This window comes from Pundamilia nyererei, unplaced genomic scaffold (genome assembly GCF_000239375.1).
Source record: "Pundamilia nyererei isolate P.nyererei 1_Seehausen unplaced genomic scaffold, PunNye1.0 scaffold00121, whole genome shotgun sequence".
Lineage (NCBI taxonomy): Eukaryota > Metazoa > Chordata > Actinopteri > Cichliformes > Cichlidae > Pundamilia > Pundamilia nyererei.
Window position 1 is genome coordinate 1,957,805 of NW_005187522.1, and position 16,126 is coordinate 1,973,930.

General features: G+C 40.7%; 2 protein-coding genes across 8 annotated transcripts in view; one reads left to right on the forward strand and one right to left on the reverse strand.

The window, feature by feature from the left end:
• greb1l (GREB1 like retinoic acid receptor coactivator) overlaps positions 1 to 368 on the reverse strand; it is a 48,135-nt gene extending 47,767 nt beyond the window's left edge. For 4 of the 6 annotated variants that reach the window (XM_013913231.1, XM_013913230.1, XM_013913234.1 and 1 more), the window contains exon 1: positions 158 to 368. The gene's annotated coding sequence lies outside the window, so the exon portion shown is untranslated. The remainder of the gene's footprint in view (positions 1 to 157) is intronic. The other 2 variants (XM_013913233.1, XM_013913232.1) reach the window with 1 other exon arrangement.
• A 1,873-nt stretch (positions 369 to 2,241) lies between these two features.
• The window catches only part of rock1 (Rho-associated, coiled-coil containing protein kinase 1), a 30,992-nt gene continuing 17,107 nt past the window's right edge, over positions 2,242 to 16,126 (forward strand). For both annotated transcript variants that reach the window (XM_005742584.1, XM_005742583.1), the window contains exons 1-6: positions 2,242 to 3,090; positions 12,600 to 12,681; positions 14,214 to 14,314; positions 14,432 to 14,569; positions 14,721 to 14,896; positions 16,018 to 16,102. In XM_005742584.1, coding sequence (XP_005742641.1) covers positions 2,980 to 3,090; positions 12,600 to 12,681; positions 14,214 to 14,314; positions 14,432 to 14,569; positions 14,721 to 14,896; positions 16,018 to 16,102 — 693 coding nt within the window. In that variant the 5' untranslated portion in view covers positions 2,242 to 2,979. The remainder of the gene's footprint in view (positions 3,091 to 12,599; positions 12,682 to 14,213; positions 14,315 to 14,431; positions 14,570 to 14,720; positions 14,897 to 16,017; positions 16,103 to 16,126) is intronic.

Sequence of the window (16,126 nt, forward strand, 5' to 3'; positions counted from 1 at the left end):
AGAGAGAGAGAGAGAGAGAGCCAGCGTTTACAGCTGAACATCAATGACATCCCGATTTAGAAGGCTTGCTCGTTTGTGCCAATTATACTGCACCAAAACAAATTAAGGCCTCGAGGAAAATAAGAAAAAGAAAACCGCAGTTCAAACGCAAGCCTACCTTATATGTAACGCAGAAAGTCACATTTCCACGGGGATTGGGGTCCGTGTGTAAACTTGCGCTCTCCGGTTCCGACGCCAGTACCAACGTTGCTGCTGCTTTGGGTGCTCGGCTGCTCACAGCTGATCACAGCCGACGAAGCAACAACGTGACGTCAGGAAGCTACAGTACGTACCGTTTGGTTCAAATCAGCGGAAGTTCGGCTAAGGTTGTTCTTTGTGATCGCTTGTTTATCAAATGGGAGGAAAAAGGCAAAAGAGGTCGTCCAAAGCTAGTAAATGAATAGTAACCATCGACGACATGTATAAGTAGTTTTTTTGTTTTATTATAGTTTAAACGTGCAGTAAGAACTATATTAGGTACTACTAACTTTACGTTACAATATAGCGTCGACAGCATGATATTTGCTCGGTTGATTCGCAGATATAAGAAAAATAAACAGTTCGCACGAAAGACTAATGATAAACATGCCAAGAAAGTGAAAAGAACGAGTCAACAATCTCACCGAAACACGAACATACATCTACACACACCTGAAAATGAAGGTTATGTTTAAGTTGCATTTTTTTAAACATGCATACTTATACCTTTAGGTGATTGTATGGTGATTGCGCAAACTGTTCAAAACCTGCTTTTGGTTTTCAGATCAAAATGCTGTCAGATCCCTCTGTATGTACAAATCATTAATACACTGGGGGTACACGAAAGCATGGTCTTTAATGCTGCATAGCTTTGATAGATACTTCTGGTCATATAAAGGAATATGAATACGAAACATACGCGACATGTGGACTTTGCACCCCTTGTCATAAAGTCAAGCTCAATGGGCTTATTCAAGTTCTTGAAAACGAGTGAGCTCTCTCGATAAATTGTAAAACATCGCCCCCTGTCGTATGACATCAAGAATAAAAAAATGACATTGAAGGTAAGCACTCAAGTTATTACGCAGTACAGCAAACAATTCTTGTGCAATAGATGCGCTTTTAAAAATGTGCAGCATTTACAGGAAACAAATGAACAGACATTAAATCAGAGAGAGAAGTATGTGCTTCACTGTATTCCAAACCTTTCCAGGCTGTAGCCTTGGTGGTTCTTGTTTGGCTCTTTTGGTTGTTCCTGGACATCCTAACCAATTTCCTCTCATCTGAGGGTGAAAGCCAAAGTCTGGAAGATGACCAAAGTGATGATACATCAGTATATTGGTTTGAACTGCAGATCTGAGTTTGCAGTTGTTTAGAAATAGCTCCAAGAGACCTTCCCATACTGTTGAACCTCAGCACCACTTATTAAAAGATTTAACTGAGTGTAAGTATATATTTGAGCCTGTATATGTACTCTTGACACTGTGTGGAGTAGAGAAAATCTAAAATAAATTAAAATTTGCGCACCCAAGTGTTTCTTTAGATGTATGCTGCTCAACCATTGCACCCTGGAAAAAGAACCATCCAAAGAAATAAGTAAAAGTTCCAAATTGCCATGACAGTTATGGGCAAGATGAGTCTATGTAAACTTTCATAACTGACTGTACATGTTAGTTATGAAAGAATAATTTTGAGAGTGTGTGGTTTTGTTGCACATAATGTAAGCCAGTGGAGAATAGATTAAGCTAGTTAAAGATCAGCTTTAACTTAAAAATAACATCAGGAATTAAAAAATATATATAGATTAGTAATAATATAATCATCACAATTAATAATATATTATTCTAATATATGCTGTTATTATTATTATTATGTAATTGTCATAACATTTAGATACAGTGTTTATAGTACTTCCTGTGGATATTCGGATGAATGGTTTTGCTGTTTGTGTCGTGACCATTATTTTTTATTAACAGTCTAACCAACAGTATTTCTAAAAGTCTTTAAAAAAAAGAAAAAAGAACCAAATAGAATCTCTATATATCAACATTAAAGATAAATATTTTTAAACTTAATTTAAGTTTATTCTTCCTCGGATGGTAGATTTTCAGTGAGATCATAACGTTTAGGCAACTTTTTAACGTTTGGGAGCAGCAACGTGTTGCCTTCCAGTTTGTGATGTAGACTTGCGCATGCCCAGTACCTGACATTTGAAGTATCTTCTCAGGGGTGTTTGAACAGGAAGGCGGACATATTGGCTAGACTGTTGGAGAAAATCGGGCATCGTCTGCGATTGTTTTCTGAAAAGTAACACACATCAAACCCAATCTGTCTGTATTCCATCTGAGGGATAAAGCAGTTCGGACGGGGAGGCAATCGAGGCTCAGTGACAGCGCACGCAACGCTACGGATGGACTGCCTTTAAACGTTGTAACGACTCCGTCTTTACACTCATCGAAATTTGGAAGAAGCAGAAGTTTTTTTTCCCACCACTTCTACTTTTGAGCTGTCAGATTGGTTTGTCATTTTCTGCAGGGGCCTGGCATAGATATGGGAACGGCACAGGACTAGCTTTCCAACAAATTGTGCTTTTTTTCAGACAGACGGTGCATTCACGTTTTAACTGCCTTTTGTTTGGATGCACCAACATTTTAAGCCCTTATCCTCAGCGGCATCCCACGGAGGCTGACTAATCTGTCGCCGCATTTATCTTTGCCACTAAAGTTGTTTGCCACTCGTACCGGGGACACATACTTCAAATCCGAAAATGTGGCTTTTGCATGTTCAATGCAACCTTAAAGCGTGTGGAAGCTCCAGGAGAACGATGTGTTTTCTTTGAAGTGCGGCGGAAAGTTCAGAAGAAGAAAGGGACATTTGGCTAGCTAGCTAGCTATCGCTAGCTGCTAAAGCTAGCTAGCCACTCGCCATTGGGCTGTTTTTGTTCATAACTCAACGTCGGGAATGAGTTTTGCAGCAAAAATGTCTGCTGGGGATACGATGGAGGCTCGATTTGAAAAGATCGATGCCATGTTGAAAGACCCAAAGTCAGAAATAAACACGGATTGTCTGCTGGTAAGTTTGTAGCATAGTAGCGGGCTAAAGTGGCTAACGTAGCGATTCAGCCAATTTCGGGGTCAGTGTAGTCCTTGGAACAAAAATTCTTTCCGAGACCAGCACACTTCATCTTGTCACTGAAGAATTGCTGACACAGAATATACAGACATTTAGTTAGCTTGAACACCTGTGCACTGGCATGTAAAAACTAGGGGTATTAATTTTAACACCTCCAGATACTTTACAAAATCGAAGGCAAAAACGCACACTATAATAGGGTGGAAATAACAATCTTTAACTGCGGTATTCTGCTAGTTTAAAATAAAAATAACGAATAATTGTAACGTAATGACTAATAAGCTGGACAGATGGCACAGAGACACACACTTCGTTACAATATTTTTGTTTTAGGCAAGTTAAAACCCATCAACTAGTGAGTTTCCTGCCTTGCGCTGCAAACCGATTGTGATATATATATATTTTTGGTCACCAGTGTGCAGCTTAGAGCATTTAAAAGGTGACCAGTTAGATGTGTTGTTTGTTTCAGCTTCATATAAAGTGATAGGCCCTCTTCAAGCCTGTTCTAACCTGCAGAGCTTCAGCTGCATCAGTACACCTGTTGGCTAGAGTTTTTCCTGGCTGCTTCCTGCCTGTGGATGACAACTCACGAAATGACTCCTATCTTAAAAGAAAGGTGGCTGTTGCCACGTGCTTCAGCCTGGAGCAACACCTTTATTGGTTTTTATTACGTGCAGCAGTCCCAGAAACTGACTCATCGTGGAGGGGATGTTGTTACGTCGAGGGTGTGTTGATATGAGGAGCGTTTCAGGTTCAGTGACAGCCGTGCTGCGTGTTTTCGCACGGATTTGCGTCTTTGTGACTAAAGGGAGCGGTTGTGTTCAGATGTTTGTTGTGGTAGAATCAAAATGAGTGTAGGTAATCGGCTGGGGGGACGGATGGACTTGCCTTGAATTTCCAGTTACTGACTTAAAACCTATGTTTTGGGTTTTCGTGTCTGACCTACTTTTTCGCCTTGGGCACACCACTGAAGTGGCAAGAAATAAACAGTTCCCATATTATTATGTATATCCTAATAGTTCTTGAGGCTACGTGGCTCTTTGATTGATTCCTCTTGACTTTATGATATAGGAGTGGACTAATGTCCTAAACAAATGAAGTAAGGAAAGTCCTATAGGAAAAGGGGCTTGTCCCAAAACCCCACCCACACATCCCAGAGTGTTTGTGTTCAGGGTGCTACAGATAGTGGTCTTTAGTTAAGAAAAATTGCTTAGCACTGACCTCCCATCGTGTTGCAGAAAAGGGGCTCTTAAACTCACCTAGAGGTGCACATGCTCTGCATTTCTAATGGCAAAAAGCTGTGGGGACTGTTCCCACTGGCAGCCTCACACACAAGGGTGTTGTTCGGTTTTTTTTTTTCTCGTTTTTTTTTTTTTTCCTTTTTCTTCCCCTCTCTGCAATCGCCCCTGATCAATGAATGGAGGCCTTTTGCTGAGGCGCTCTCTGCCACCATGCAACTCCACCCACAGCTTAATAAAATTCCATGCTAATCAAATAACCTCTTGTCTTTGACTGGCCTGGAGTTCCCTGTGTGTCCCAGAGCCATTCTGCATGTCTGGAGAGTTGAGCCCAAGCAGGCAGCTCTGAGGTAGCTGGGTGTGGGCTCTGCTCTCTACCCATAAACCAAAATTATGTGGACTGAAGACTCATGTTTCTGAGGGCTGTGAATCAGGACATTTAACGCATGAAGCAGCCAACATGCTTGGCTATGAGTAATAGGCTCCATCAGAATGCACAATGCAAGCCTTTTACTGGCTGTGTTTCTGTACCTGGCATAGCACTCTGAAGTATAGGACCGTTGGGATTACACTTTTCCCTTATAGGAGCTTGGCCTGTGATATGTGTGATGGTGACATTTGGCCTGTACCTTAGTGCTCAGCTCTGGGCTTGCATAACCATTCACTGTTCTCCAGTCCTGCTGCCCTTATCTTCACCCGCTAAATAAATCCTGCTCAGAGTGAAGAGAGCCTTATCTAGATGGGCAGCCCCCTCCCCAATCATTGTGCTCTACATTGGCTTCTACAGAGCCAATCTGAACGGACAGAATTCCTGACATTGTGATGTGAAAGCTCAGTTGCCATTAAAGGTCTAAGCATTGTTAATATATTTTATTCTTCTGTCAACCAGCAATGATCGAAGTCTTTAGAAAAATGAAAATTGGTTGTGTATTTGTCAAAGTACTGAAAAATGTCCCAGGTACCCTTGCACTTGGCGCTAGAGTATTAAAGTGGAGTCTGTTTATCATCTAGTGCATTATAATAAATGAGTCGATGTGTTAGGACTCGCTGTGAGCGATAATTGAGGTGCACTACATAAAGGCTTCCTGCCATCATCTTTGTTCTTCCTTTGACACTTGGACTACGTCAGCGCCTCTGAGTTTGATCCCTCTTTCATCTGTTATTTGGGCTTTAAATCTGTAATAAGAGTAATTACAGGAAACGACAAGGCCAATAAACCAGATTCATACGATGGCGACTGTGCGAGTACTGCACGTCAGGGTGGATGCTCTGACTTTGATTTAGAGTGTGAGCTAAAATCAGAAATGCTGCATATATTTCAGTTCGTGTAGGAGATGGCAATAGATAAATTAGCTTTGTGGTGAGATTCCTATACATTTAGATGAGTATGAGACAGAGATTTATTTTGTTGAAATCACATTTGGAGGTCAACATCAGCCAGTTTTTTCTACTTAGTTTAGATTTAGTCTTAAAACATCAGAACTAAGTGAGTGATTCTTATGCCTTATAATGAAATGATAAAGAAACTTTGGTATAAAAACAGCTGGTGTGAAAACTTGTATTTATTGTTTTAGCCCAATTAAGGGAAACTATCATACAATAAAACAAGGCCTCATAGAAGCTTACCTTGAAAAACAGTTGTTCTGAGCGTCTAGCATAAACATGTTTGTGGCCTGCGTTCTGATTTCCTTGCATGGTTGATTTGCCAAGGCCCAACTTTTGAAAAACAGCCAGTGAATCCTTGTCCTGCCTTCACGACCTTTGCCTTTAATGGACCTGCCCTGCCTCTTAAGGTGTTGTCTTGCACTGATAATGCAGCAAAATTCAGTGTCGTTCTAGATTTACCAGAGATTTTTTGACAGGAGGACATAATACTCACCCTTTTGTGGTGTTCTCAGTTAGCATATAGGCCTGTGTAAGGGTTATATGACAAGGCAAGATTTTCCAGGCCATTGTTATCAGGATATACCAGTCCTCTAAGCTACTTCTGTTTTGTGTTAGTCAACCAAAACAAACTGCGCTGCGTAATGACCTTTCATTCTAAACCACAGCATCACATGTGCCATTTATCTGTTGAACATTTGTTAATTGTGACAAATATATACTATGAACAAAATCAGTCTTTTCACCATAAGGGCGACACTGGTGAATGCAGGAACCTTGAATGCACCACCGGTTGTTTTTGCATCTGCTCTTTCTCACAGCTGCATCCCCTGCAGGGCTAATGTAACTCTGACAAAAAGTACTGCAGTGGCCGTATTTTCATGGGGGCAATCACCTACAGCATTCATTTAAGTTTGATTTGTCCATTGCTCCCCGGAAGTAACAAAGGTATTTAAGTAAGGTATGTAATACTTTGGAAGATGCACACGAAATGTGTGGGCTCTGTTGATTTGTTTTGAATTTAAAACAAAGCAACACCCGTCTGGAGCTTTTTTGATAATGAACTGTATCGTCTTGATTTGGAAAACATATTTGTGGTGAAGGTTACGGTCAGCATTTCATCTACCCCTATTGTCAGAAGGTTCAGGGCTGTCAGTTGTAAACTGCTCTCCTCAGCTATTCAGTTATGGGAACAACAATTGACTGAGCTATTTGTAGCAGTGCTTTCCCTCAACTGACTGATTATGTGCAGGAATGCATACTAAAATGGTCCAATCTTTTAAAAATGGAACTCCTCTTTCTTTCTTTTTTTTTTTTTCTTTTTTTTGAAATGAGCCCATTCAGAATCTGTCTTGTTTACTAAGGGCTAAAATGCCCGTTGGGCGCTCCTGCGTACATAGTGGTCTATATTCCCTCCTTTAATGAACTGGTCATTTGCTGGCGTGTGCCGTGCAGGCAGAGGAGCACAGTTTTCCTTAGAATCCACCGCTCAGTCATTGGAAACCAGTGAGCGATGGCCACTGTTGGAATTACTCCATTCTACTTTCACATGAAAGCTTTTGTGACAGTAATTCTCGCTCACTGGGACCTCATAAGAAACTCAAATACCCCTGTTTTGCCACTCCTGGGCTTACTGTCACAGCCATTTATCCAGCAGAGTTGTTAGATATGCAGTCTTTCAAGGCACATGGGATTTCCTGTCAGTAGATATTATCTGCAGCCAGAGTGTGTAAGAAGTAGTCCAGACAAAGTGCTTGGCTAGAAAAACTCCAGCTAAAGTCTCAGTGGTGGTTTCTAAGTGTACCAGAGGGATCAGCGATAACTCTCTTGGAATGTCTTTACCTGAGAGGAAGTGATGTGTTATTTCATGCTTTGAATGGCTTCACTGGTTTGTATGATCACATTCACGTTTACACGGGCACACCCCGCTGTGGAATAGGCTGTCTGCTCAGCTGCTCACATGTGGAAAGCATATTGTCTTGAAGAGGTGGCAGAAAAGGACGTGAGAAGAAGGGCTCAACTTAGGCCAGTCCACATGCCTTGTGCTGGCATGCTGAGAGGGGATGATGTGGCCGAGTCTCTCATGGAAATTTTAACTCAGACTTTAATGTCTGGAAAAGAGCTTGTGCTTGTGTGTGTGTGTATTTTTATCCCTTAAGGATTAAGATATAAAGGAAATAATTATCATATGTAATGTCAGCCAATGCACTGGTGTGTTCCGTATAACCATACATTTTTTAAAAATTATTTATTTTAAACATAACTATCGCATTTCATGAATAGGGCGATGAGACGGTTTTTCATATGATTAGTTAGTAATCCCAGGGATGTGTCACCCACTGGCTGAAGCAGCATCAGCAGAAACTTCAAGCTCTGGTTTGTTTTCCTTGCAATTTTTCCCAAGACTGCCACATAATAAAACATCCTGTGCACGGCTACTGCCCAGCCCCTTTCGAGTTGAGTTAATCGTATTTGTGATTTTGCTTATAACATAGATTGCAGGCACATCTTGTTAAGTTCATAGCAGCATATAATCTCAGTAATTGTATCATTTTAATTAATAGTGTCACATTTTTGCCTTTTGGCTGAAGGCTATGATAACAACTTGGATCCTTGGTGTTAATTTATAGTGTGTGTGCACCTTTTTTCATTCAGTTTGCCTGGAAAGTGCTCATTACTGCAAAGTATTCTAAATTACTCATGATGAAAAAGTATTTCAAGTATTCCTATACTAACAGCCTCATATTTAGTACTGTAGCCTGGAGCAGTTTGCAATGAAAACTGTATTGCAAATAGGAATTTAATATGCAGACACCAAACAGGCAATAGGAGCTGGTTGAAATCCACTAGGTGGTCTTTGTGTGTCTGTTGTTTGAGTTGATGATTTTCATCTGAAAGAAAACAGATTCGCATAAATGGGTTGATCCATGATGTGCTGACATGTTCAAGGGATATCTTCCAGCGGTATTTTCCAAACTCTCCATTCATGCCAGGCGTTGCAGTCATCTTGCAGTGTTTTTTTTTTTTTTCTCTCCTCGGCAGCACAGCTGTGTAGGTGGAACGGTGATAATACTTTGGAAGCATTACAATCCACATTAGTTCAGAGAGCTGGCAACAAGCACTTCTCAGATTCTGACAGTTTTCTTTGAAATTGCCTATCATGACATGCACTGTTAAGCTACACAAGTCTGGATGCCTCTCCAATGTGCAGGAAGCTGCAACTGGCTATTGGTATTGGCTGAATATAAAAATCACTGGTGGTCCTCTTGATGCATGTTATTAAAGGTTGTGACAAAAATGACTCCTGCTTGGCCGTCTTACATGGCTTACATGGCTGCAGGTGATCTGGATGCTCTGCTCTGCTGTAGTCGGCACAGTCTAACCTCTCTACGCTGCTTCCCACCCAATGCTGAATTGTGCGGTGATAATCAGTTTCCCACAGATTTATATTCTATCTGTGTTATAAATGGTTATGTTAACGTGTGTGTTTGTGTGGTGTTGCTGAAAAGCTGAATAAGTGAATAAAAAAAAAAATCTGTTTAAGTTTCTATTCTGCAAATATTTATATTTCCCCAAGTTCTTCTGTCAGCGAGTTGCGTATTCCATTTCAACCCTGCCATATTGGATTAAATCTGGTGGTAGTGTGGTTGTGTATGAAGTTAAGGTAGCCCTCTAGCTTATAGTGGATCTTCAGAGCAAAACAAGTGCCACTGTCCACGCCACTATCAGAGTAAAACTGAAGCAAAGGGCTCTTAACGACTTTGCTCCTATTAAAAGACAGCTCTCAACTTCTCCACTTTGACAGCTGGCCAAGAAGCCTTTTAGCTCAGCAAACAGACTAGGGCTGCAGCGATTCATCAAATAAATCGATTTATAACAAAAAATTCCTCAGTGTAAATGTTTTTGCTTCGATGTGCAGTTTAACTTTGTAGCCCTCAGCTGTCACCATGTAAGTAGTTAAACATGTAGCCGAATTTTGTCTACATACACAAAGCGCATAGCCGCTACTGAGACGGTAAACTCGAATGGAGTGAAACAAAAGTGTCTGAAACTGCAGCAATTGCCAAAATAACCTTTACGGGGAAAAAGTTGGCAGGAGTCACGTGGCGAGAATCGAACCACCTCTTCAGCAAGCTCTAATGTGAAGAAAAGTGAATTTTGTAGCAAACCCCCATTTCCACCACATTTGTTTTACACAGTAAAATATCTGCAGTAAAGCTGTAGAAATTTAAATTAAAGTGTACGCAGATGAAATTTGAACTATGTCTAATATGATGTTTAAATTACTGAGAGTAGACGGCAGTCGTCCTATAATCGATTACGAAAATAATCGGTAGCTGTAGCCCTAAAACTGCCGTTTGTTGTTGATAGGTTGTTAAAGTAGTTCCATTTTTTTCCCTTCATGGTACGTGCAAAATCATGCATACAGGAAATCACTCGTACACTGTTTTGTTGCTTTACAATTTTATTTTGACTACACTTACCTGGTTGGTCATCCTACTTCCTCTATCGCTCATGAGTGGAAGGCCATTAATTCTAGGTTCTGTTGTATATCAATGCATAAACATCCATTAGGGGTATTTAATGTTGCTAAGCTACCTTATTTATTAATAGTTTGTCAGTTGATTAAAATGCCATCTATATTGTTCCTCCTGGTATGTCTATATCAGCTTGCCCTCAGTTTCTCTCTATGAGGATAGGTGACACCACAGCAAACATGCAAATGCCGAAATTCAGACACCGATGCTCACAGCCAGTGCTGGTCATTTAGACTTTATCAAACTGACATTATTTTGTTTGTTAATCAGTTAGCTTTCACATTCTTGTTTCATGATTTTATCCTATATTGTATTTGTATTTGCCCTACCTGGCTCTGTTATTGCTCTGGTGTTTCCTTAGGATGGCTGGCTTTTCTTTGTTGCTTCCTTTATTTGTTCTCCTATTGGGCTAGCTAGCACAACATGCACCAGCTCTCTCCACTCCCTCTGCCTTTCCGTCATAGTGTTTTACAGTTGTGCTGATGATTGAAAATGAGGCTCTCTATGTGACTCTGCACTTGGGATAGATTATTATTATTTTTTCTCTTTCCTCTCCTTCACTTTTTTGTTGAGAACTTGCTTGGCCACATAACTAAAATAACTCTCTGACGTGTACAGTCCTGTTGAGGAATGTTACTGTGGCTGTCCAGAGTTTTCTGCGGCAGGAAGTTATGCAAACGTGCATTGCTGAGCGCAAAGCCTTGTGATTAAGGTCCTGAAGGACTCAGTTCTTCAGCATTTTTTTTCCCAGTGTAAGCTGGCTGGATACTATATGGCTCAAAGGGCGTCTTTCTTTTCCCCCTCCCAGCCTCTTCTGTAAATACTCTCTCCTGAATGTTGACTTCTGAAGGTTTCTAAACTGAGCAGAAGAGCTTCCAAAGTATTAATTTTCCAGTGTTCTGTCCTGGTAAATTTTGAAGTTGTTTTTCTTCTTCCTAACAACCATTCTACACCTTTTACTTTTTCCTTTTCCCCTCCCACCTGCGTTTTCCTTGTACCGCCCATCCTGCAGGGCACTTGCTTGTTTTATGTCTGTGTCCTCCACTGTTGAGCAGAAACAGCAGAGTGACTTAAGAGGATTCCCAAGCTGCTGATTCACCATGTGTCATCATTGCTTTGCTCAGAGAAACACAACGACACTGCTGGAATGACAGGATTTCATGCTATGATGGAAAGTTCAGAGATGATTTGGCCAATAAATACATTTTATTGCATATTTTAATTGTAGCTCTTACCAGCTTTATAGTGGAACATGTACCTCTGACCTTTTTAAAGGAAAGCATATGTAGGTTAGCTCACCCCTTGAAAACATCTGGCTCACACCTGCGCGAGGGACTTCATAACAGTTGACGTACATTCGAGGGTTTGTGTGCCCATGTTTTTTCAGCCATTCTGGATTATGGAAGATTAGATTAAACCCTGCCAGTGGCACTTGTGCTGTAGCCTAGCCGAAGGCAAGACTGTTTCTCTCCATGTTTATAGTTCTTGAAATCACAAAAATTGTACTGTAAACAAAATGGCAACAAATACTTTATGTCTGTTTATTTTATTTGCTTTCAATCATTGATCCAAGTCGTACCCTAGCAGAGATGATGGTAATCAAGTTATGACTCCGTGGAGGGCCAGGAACATCGCTGTAATGCCTATGATAGGGAAGTGTGCAGTCGTCATTACTTACCATATATTTCTTAGGTTCTTTTGACATGCTGCTTATACAAACTTGTGATGTCAGTTTGGAATAATATACTTTTTGCTTGAAAAGACAAAAGCTTAAAAAAAAGTCATTGCATTCATTTATAGATGGCAAAAATTGTATTGACCAAAGATAATGTTTTTGAATGCACTATGTTGGTGCTAAACATTATGGATGCAAAATTCTCGTCTGATTCCAATTCTGATGTTTAAAGTTGCAATTTGGTAGAGAGCTCCCTGTGTCTTCACATTTGAGGCTGGAACAGAAAAACTCTCGGCCATTGGTTGATGTCATAACATGTGCAGTTACTGGCCGATAACCTGGTGCATCCCCGTCATAAGTGTCATGCAATATGCAAGCCATGCTTTTTAAAAGTTTTTTTTAAATTTGTTTTGTTTTTCAACAAAATGCTGAAGTGCTCCCCAACAGTAACATGATCCAGACTGGAAGCCAACTGCCAGTGTTATGCAGACATTTTTGCACAGAGCGGTTTCACAGTTCGCTTTTCTCATGCCGTGTGAGATGACCGATCTGTGACGTTGTAGCAGTCTTTTAATTTTGCTTTCATGCATGGTCACCCTTCTGCTTTTCTTCCAGGATGGCTTGGATGCACTGGTATATGACCTTGACTTCCCTGCCCTGAGGAAAAACAAGAGTATTGACAACTTTTTGAATAGATGTAAGTACACTGCATCAAGCTTTCCCCCTTATGAGAGCTCCCTGTGTCTTTCTCATTAACTATTTGTGTTCACAGTTATGTATGGGTATAAGCCTAGACTCAGGGAGGGGGGGGAGCAGTTTTTTGGGTCACGGCGTGTATGTGGGCTTGGACACAATAGGTGTCTGCTGTTTAGTGTCCCCAACAAAGGGGCTTTCATAAATGGTTGGTGACCCGCCTGATGTCTGTCAAGGCTGGCTTCTCTTTTTCACTGTGTCCCCAGAATGGGGAAGCTGCTATAAATATGATGAAAAAAAATCTATAAATCAAAGGTTTCTCTCTTTCCTTAATGTATCTGGTCAAACTGCTCAATTTCCAGCACTTAATATATGGGACAATGGTGAGTTATAGTGTGTACCCCAGAATTTGCACTCAAATCTGTACTCATACTGTATTGATCATGTGGTGGTTTTTATGGGATCTCAAGTGTCCATCTTAATGAATCAGAAATGCATGAGATACTGCTAAGATTGTGCAGGATATTAATGTCATGGTGCATGTTGTAACTCTTTGTGCATTCTTAACAGGTTTTTTTTTTTTAAAGTTTTGAGGACAACTAGAATATAACGTGTCATATTTGAATATCAAGTGACCTACTGTAAACCCCTAGGCAAAAACTGCCATTAGGCATCTTCTCAATTACTCTTGGTTCCGTATTTTCATGAAAGGCATTGATGGATATGGAATAATGGCGCTATCTACCAAGACAGTGATCTTCAGTAGCATGACTTGCCTGAAGCACTTCTAGCTCTGAATCCCCAGCCATGCATTGTGGTTTGCACCACAATCAAATCAGCTGTTTGCTCTACTGTATGTATGCCAAGACCTACTGACATTAATCCATCACCCGGCCTCGTGAGCAGATATACTCACACGGTATATTATCTATAACAGTAACTGGAGTTCCTATTTGTTGCATTTCTAAACATGTTTTTTTTAATGTCTTCAGGGTTGCCTGGGACTTTTCAAGTAGGGATCATGATCCCAGGAACTCATGCGTGGTGGAAATGACTCACAAATGTTCTTATTCTAATAGTTTAGTACTTTCTTTTTATTTTTAGATCACTTGAACTTGGATGCCCCCCCGCACCCCGCTTTTCCATGCATTCCCGTGCTAGTTGTGAGTCATGTGAATTGAAAATTATCCCACTAGTACTGCTTTGACCAAATTTGGCTGAACAGTGGATACTGACTCCCCAAGGGGAGCTAGAATTATTACATCAGGGAAAGGCCAACTCTCAGTAAGCAACAAACTTTCCCTAAACGGCGTCACTCAGCTGTGCAGTTGCAGTACGCTGTCAACTTGTTCTGCTTTGCTTGCCAACAATGTGGATGTCCTATGAAAGTAACCCCTGAGATTGCATAAACAGGGAGGCTGTGATCCCTCAGTGATGGAGATACACCTTCTCTCAAAGGTCAACACCATAACAAGAGCTTTGTGCATTTCTCCTGGTAACTTTGCATGTTTGTTTTTTTTTTCTTCCCCCCCCCAGACAAAGAGACGATTAGTAACATTCGTGATCTGCGAATGAAAGCGGAGGACTATGAGGTGGTTAAAGTTATTGGGAGGGGTGCATTTGGAGAGGTGCAGTTGGTAAGAGTGCCATTCTGTCTTTTTATTTCTTTATTTCTTTGAATAGCACAGTAGCTATAAATGTAGCACATTGATGAATAAGTCTGACTTGATTGCTGCCTCATTATCGTTTTTCAGGTAAGACATAAAGCGACAAGCAAAGTATATGCCATGAAGCTGCTGAGTAAGTTTGAGATGATCAAGAGGTCAGACTCTGCTTTCTTCTGGGAGGAGAGGGACATCATGGCCTTTGCCAATAGTTCATGGGTCGTTCAGGTATGATGGGACAGAGGAGTGTCTAAACATGCAGTTATTAGTCAGACATGATTCAGACCACATAAATCCAGCCTCATTCATGTGTCTGACATAAATTGTTGGGATACTTTTGAATCCTTTTCCTAATTGTTTGAATTCTGTCCTTCTACAGCTCTTTTTTGCATTCCAAGATGACCGCTACCTCTACATGGTGATGGAGTACATGCCTGGTGGTGATTTGGTAAACTTGATGAGCAACTATGACGTCCCAGAGAAGTGGGCTCGCTTTTACACAGCCGAGGTAGTCCTGGCCCTGGATGGAATCCACTCTATGGGCTTCATTCACAGGTGACAGTAAAACATTTGTATTTTTCTCTGTTCGTGGTGTTCATACATGTTGAAAAAGGAGCTATTTTCGTTATTTAAAAAGACTTATTAACGTTACATCGTCATTTCTAGTTCTGTTTTTTTTCCCCCCCACAAGGCATTTTTTCCCGTTGTAATTGTGTGAGATTTGTAGCGGGATCAAAGAGGTTTGGTGGCAACCTGTGATCTAAGGAAGCATTGTAATAAGCAGGAAGTAACGTTGCTAGGTGCTATCGGTTTTAAAAGACTTCACAACTGCTTCTCAGAACTTTGGAAAAAAAAAACCCCAAAACATTTTTCCACACTGTCAGCTTCATTTTGCTTTCTAATATGTAAAAGATTGCTAAAGATAAGTTGGGTAGACATGCACTGTTTTTTTTTTTGCTTGTTTTTTTTTTTTCTCATGGCATCCAGTGCAACAAACATGTTTGCCAATGTGTGAAATGGCGTGGGCCAGAGGGAGCTTTATATAGTCAATAGCAGAGCAACAAGTATGGCATGCATCTGAACATCAAATTGTTTCTCCACACAACAGCCCTGAAGCACTTTGAGTTCATAACATTACTGGGTACAGTGGTGGAATTTTTTTCCATCAGTTTTCTTCTAATTGGAGTAAAGCATTTTTTAGATGGATATATCCTTTATTAATCCTTTTGCAGGAAATCACATTTCCACGGCAGCTTTAACCCAAACATTACACAACACATCCCAAACAGCAAAACAATGTTAATTTCTAATAAAGTTAACGTTATTGTGCATTAAATGGTCTTATAACAGCTTGTATAAAGGATTTCCTGACGTGCTCAGATTTGCACGATGTGCAGAGAAACATGAACACTATTCTCATTAACAGCTGCCCACATACCTCATGCCATCTGATCTGTCGCTGCTACAGCGTTCAGACAGATCTGACTGTGTTGTTTTTTGTTTTGTTTCTCTAACCTTAACGCTAATGCCCATGCATCGGCTCAGCATGAGAACGCTGCTGAAGCCTTTGAATGTTTTGGATGAGTTTAGTTTCCTTGTGATGCGTGTGTTTGATTTGGATGTTTTTATTGGCGTCGTGCTTGAACTGATGTCTAACGATGTTTTTGTTTCCTCAGAGATGTCAAGCCTGATAACATGTTGCTTGACAAAGCAGGCCACTTAAAGCTCGCAGACTTTGGGACCTGCATGAAAATGAACAAGGTATCAGATTCACTTTCTTTCAAC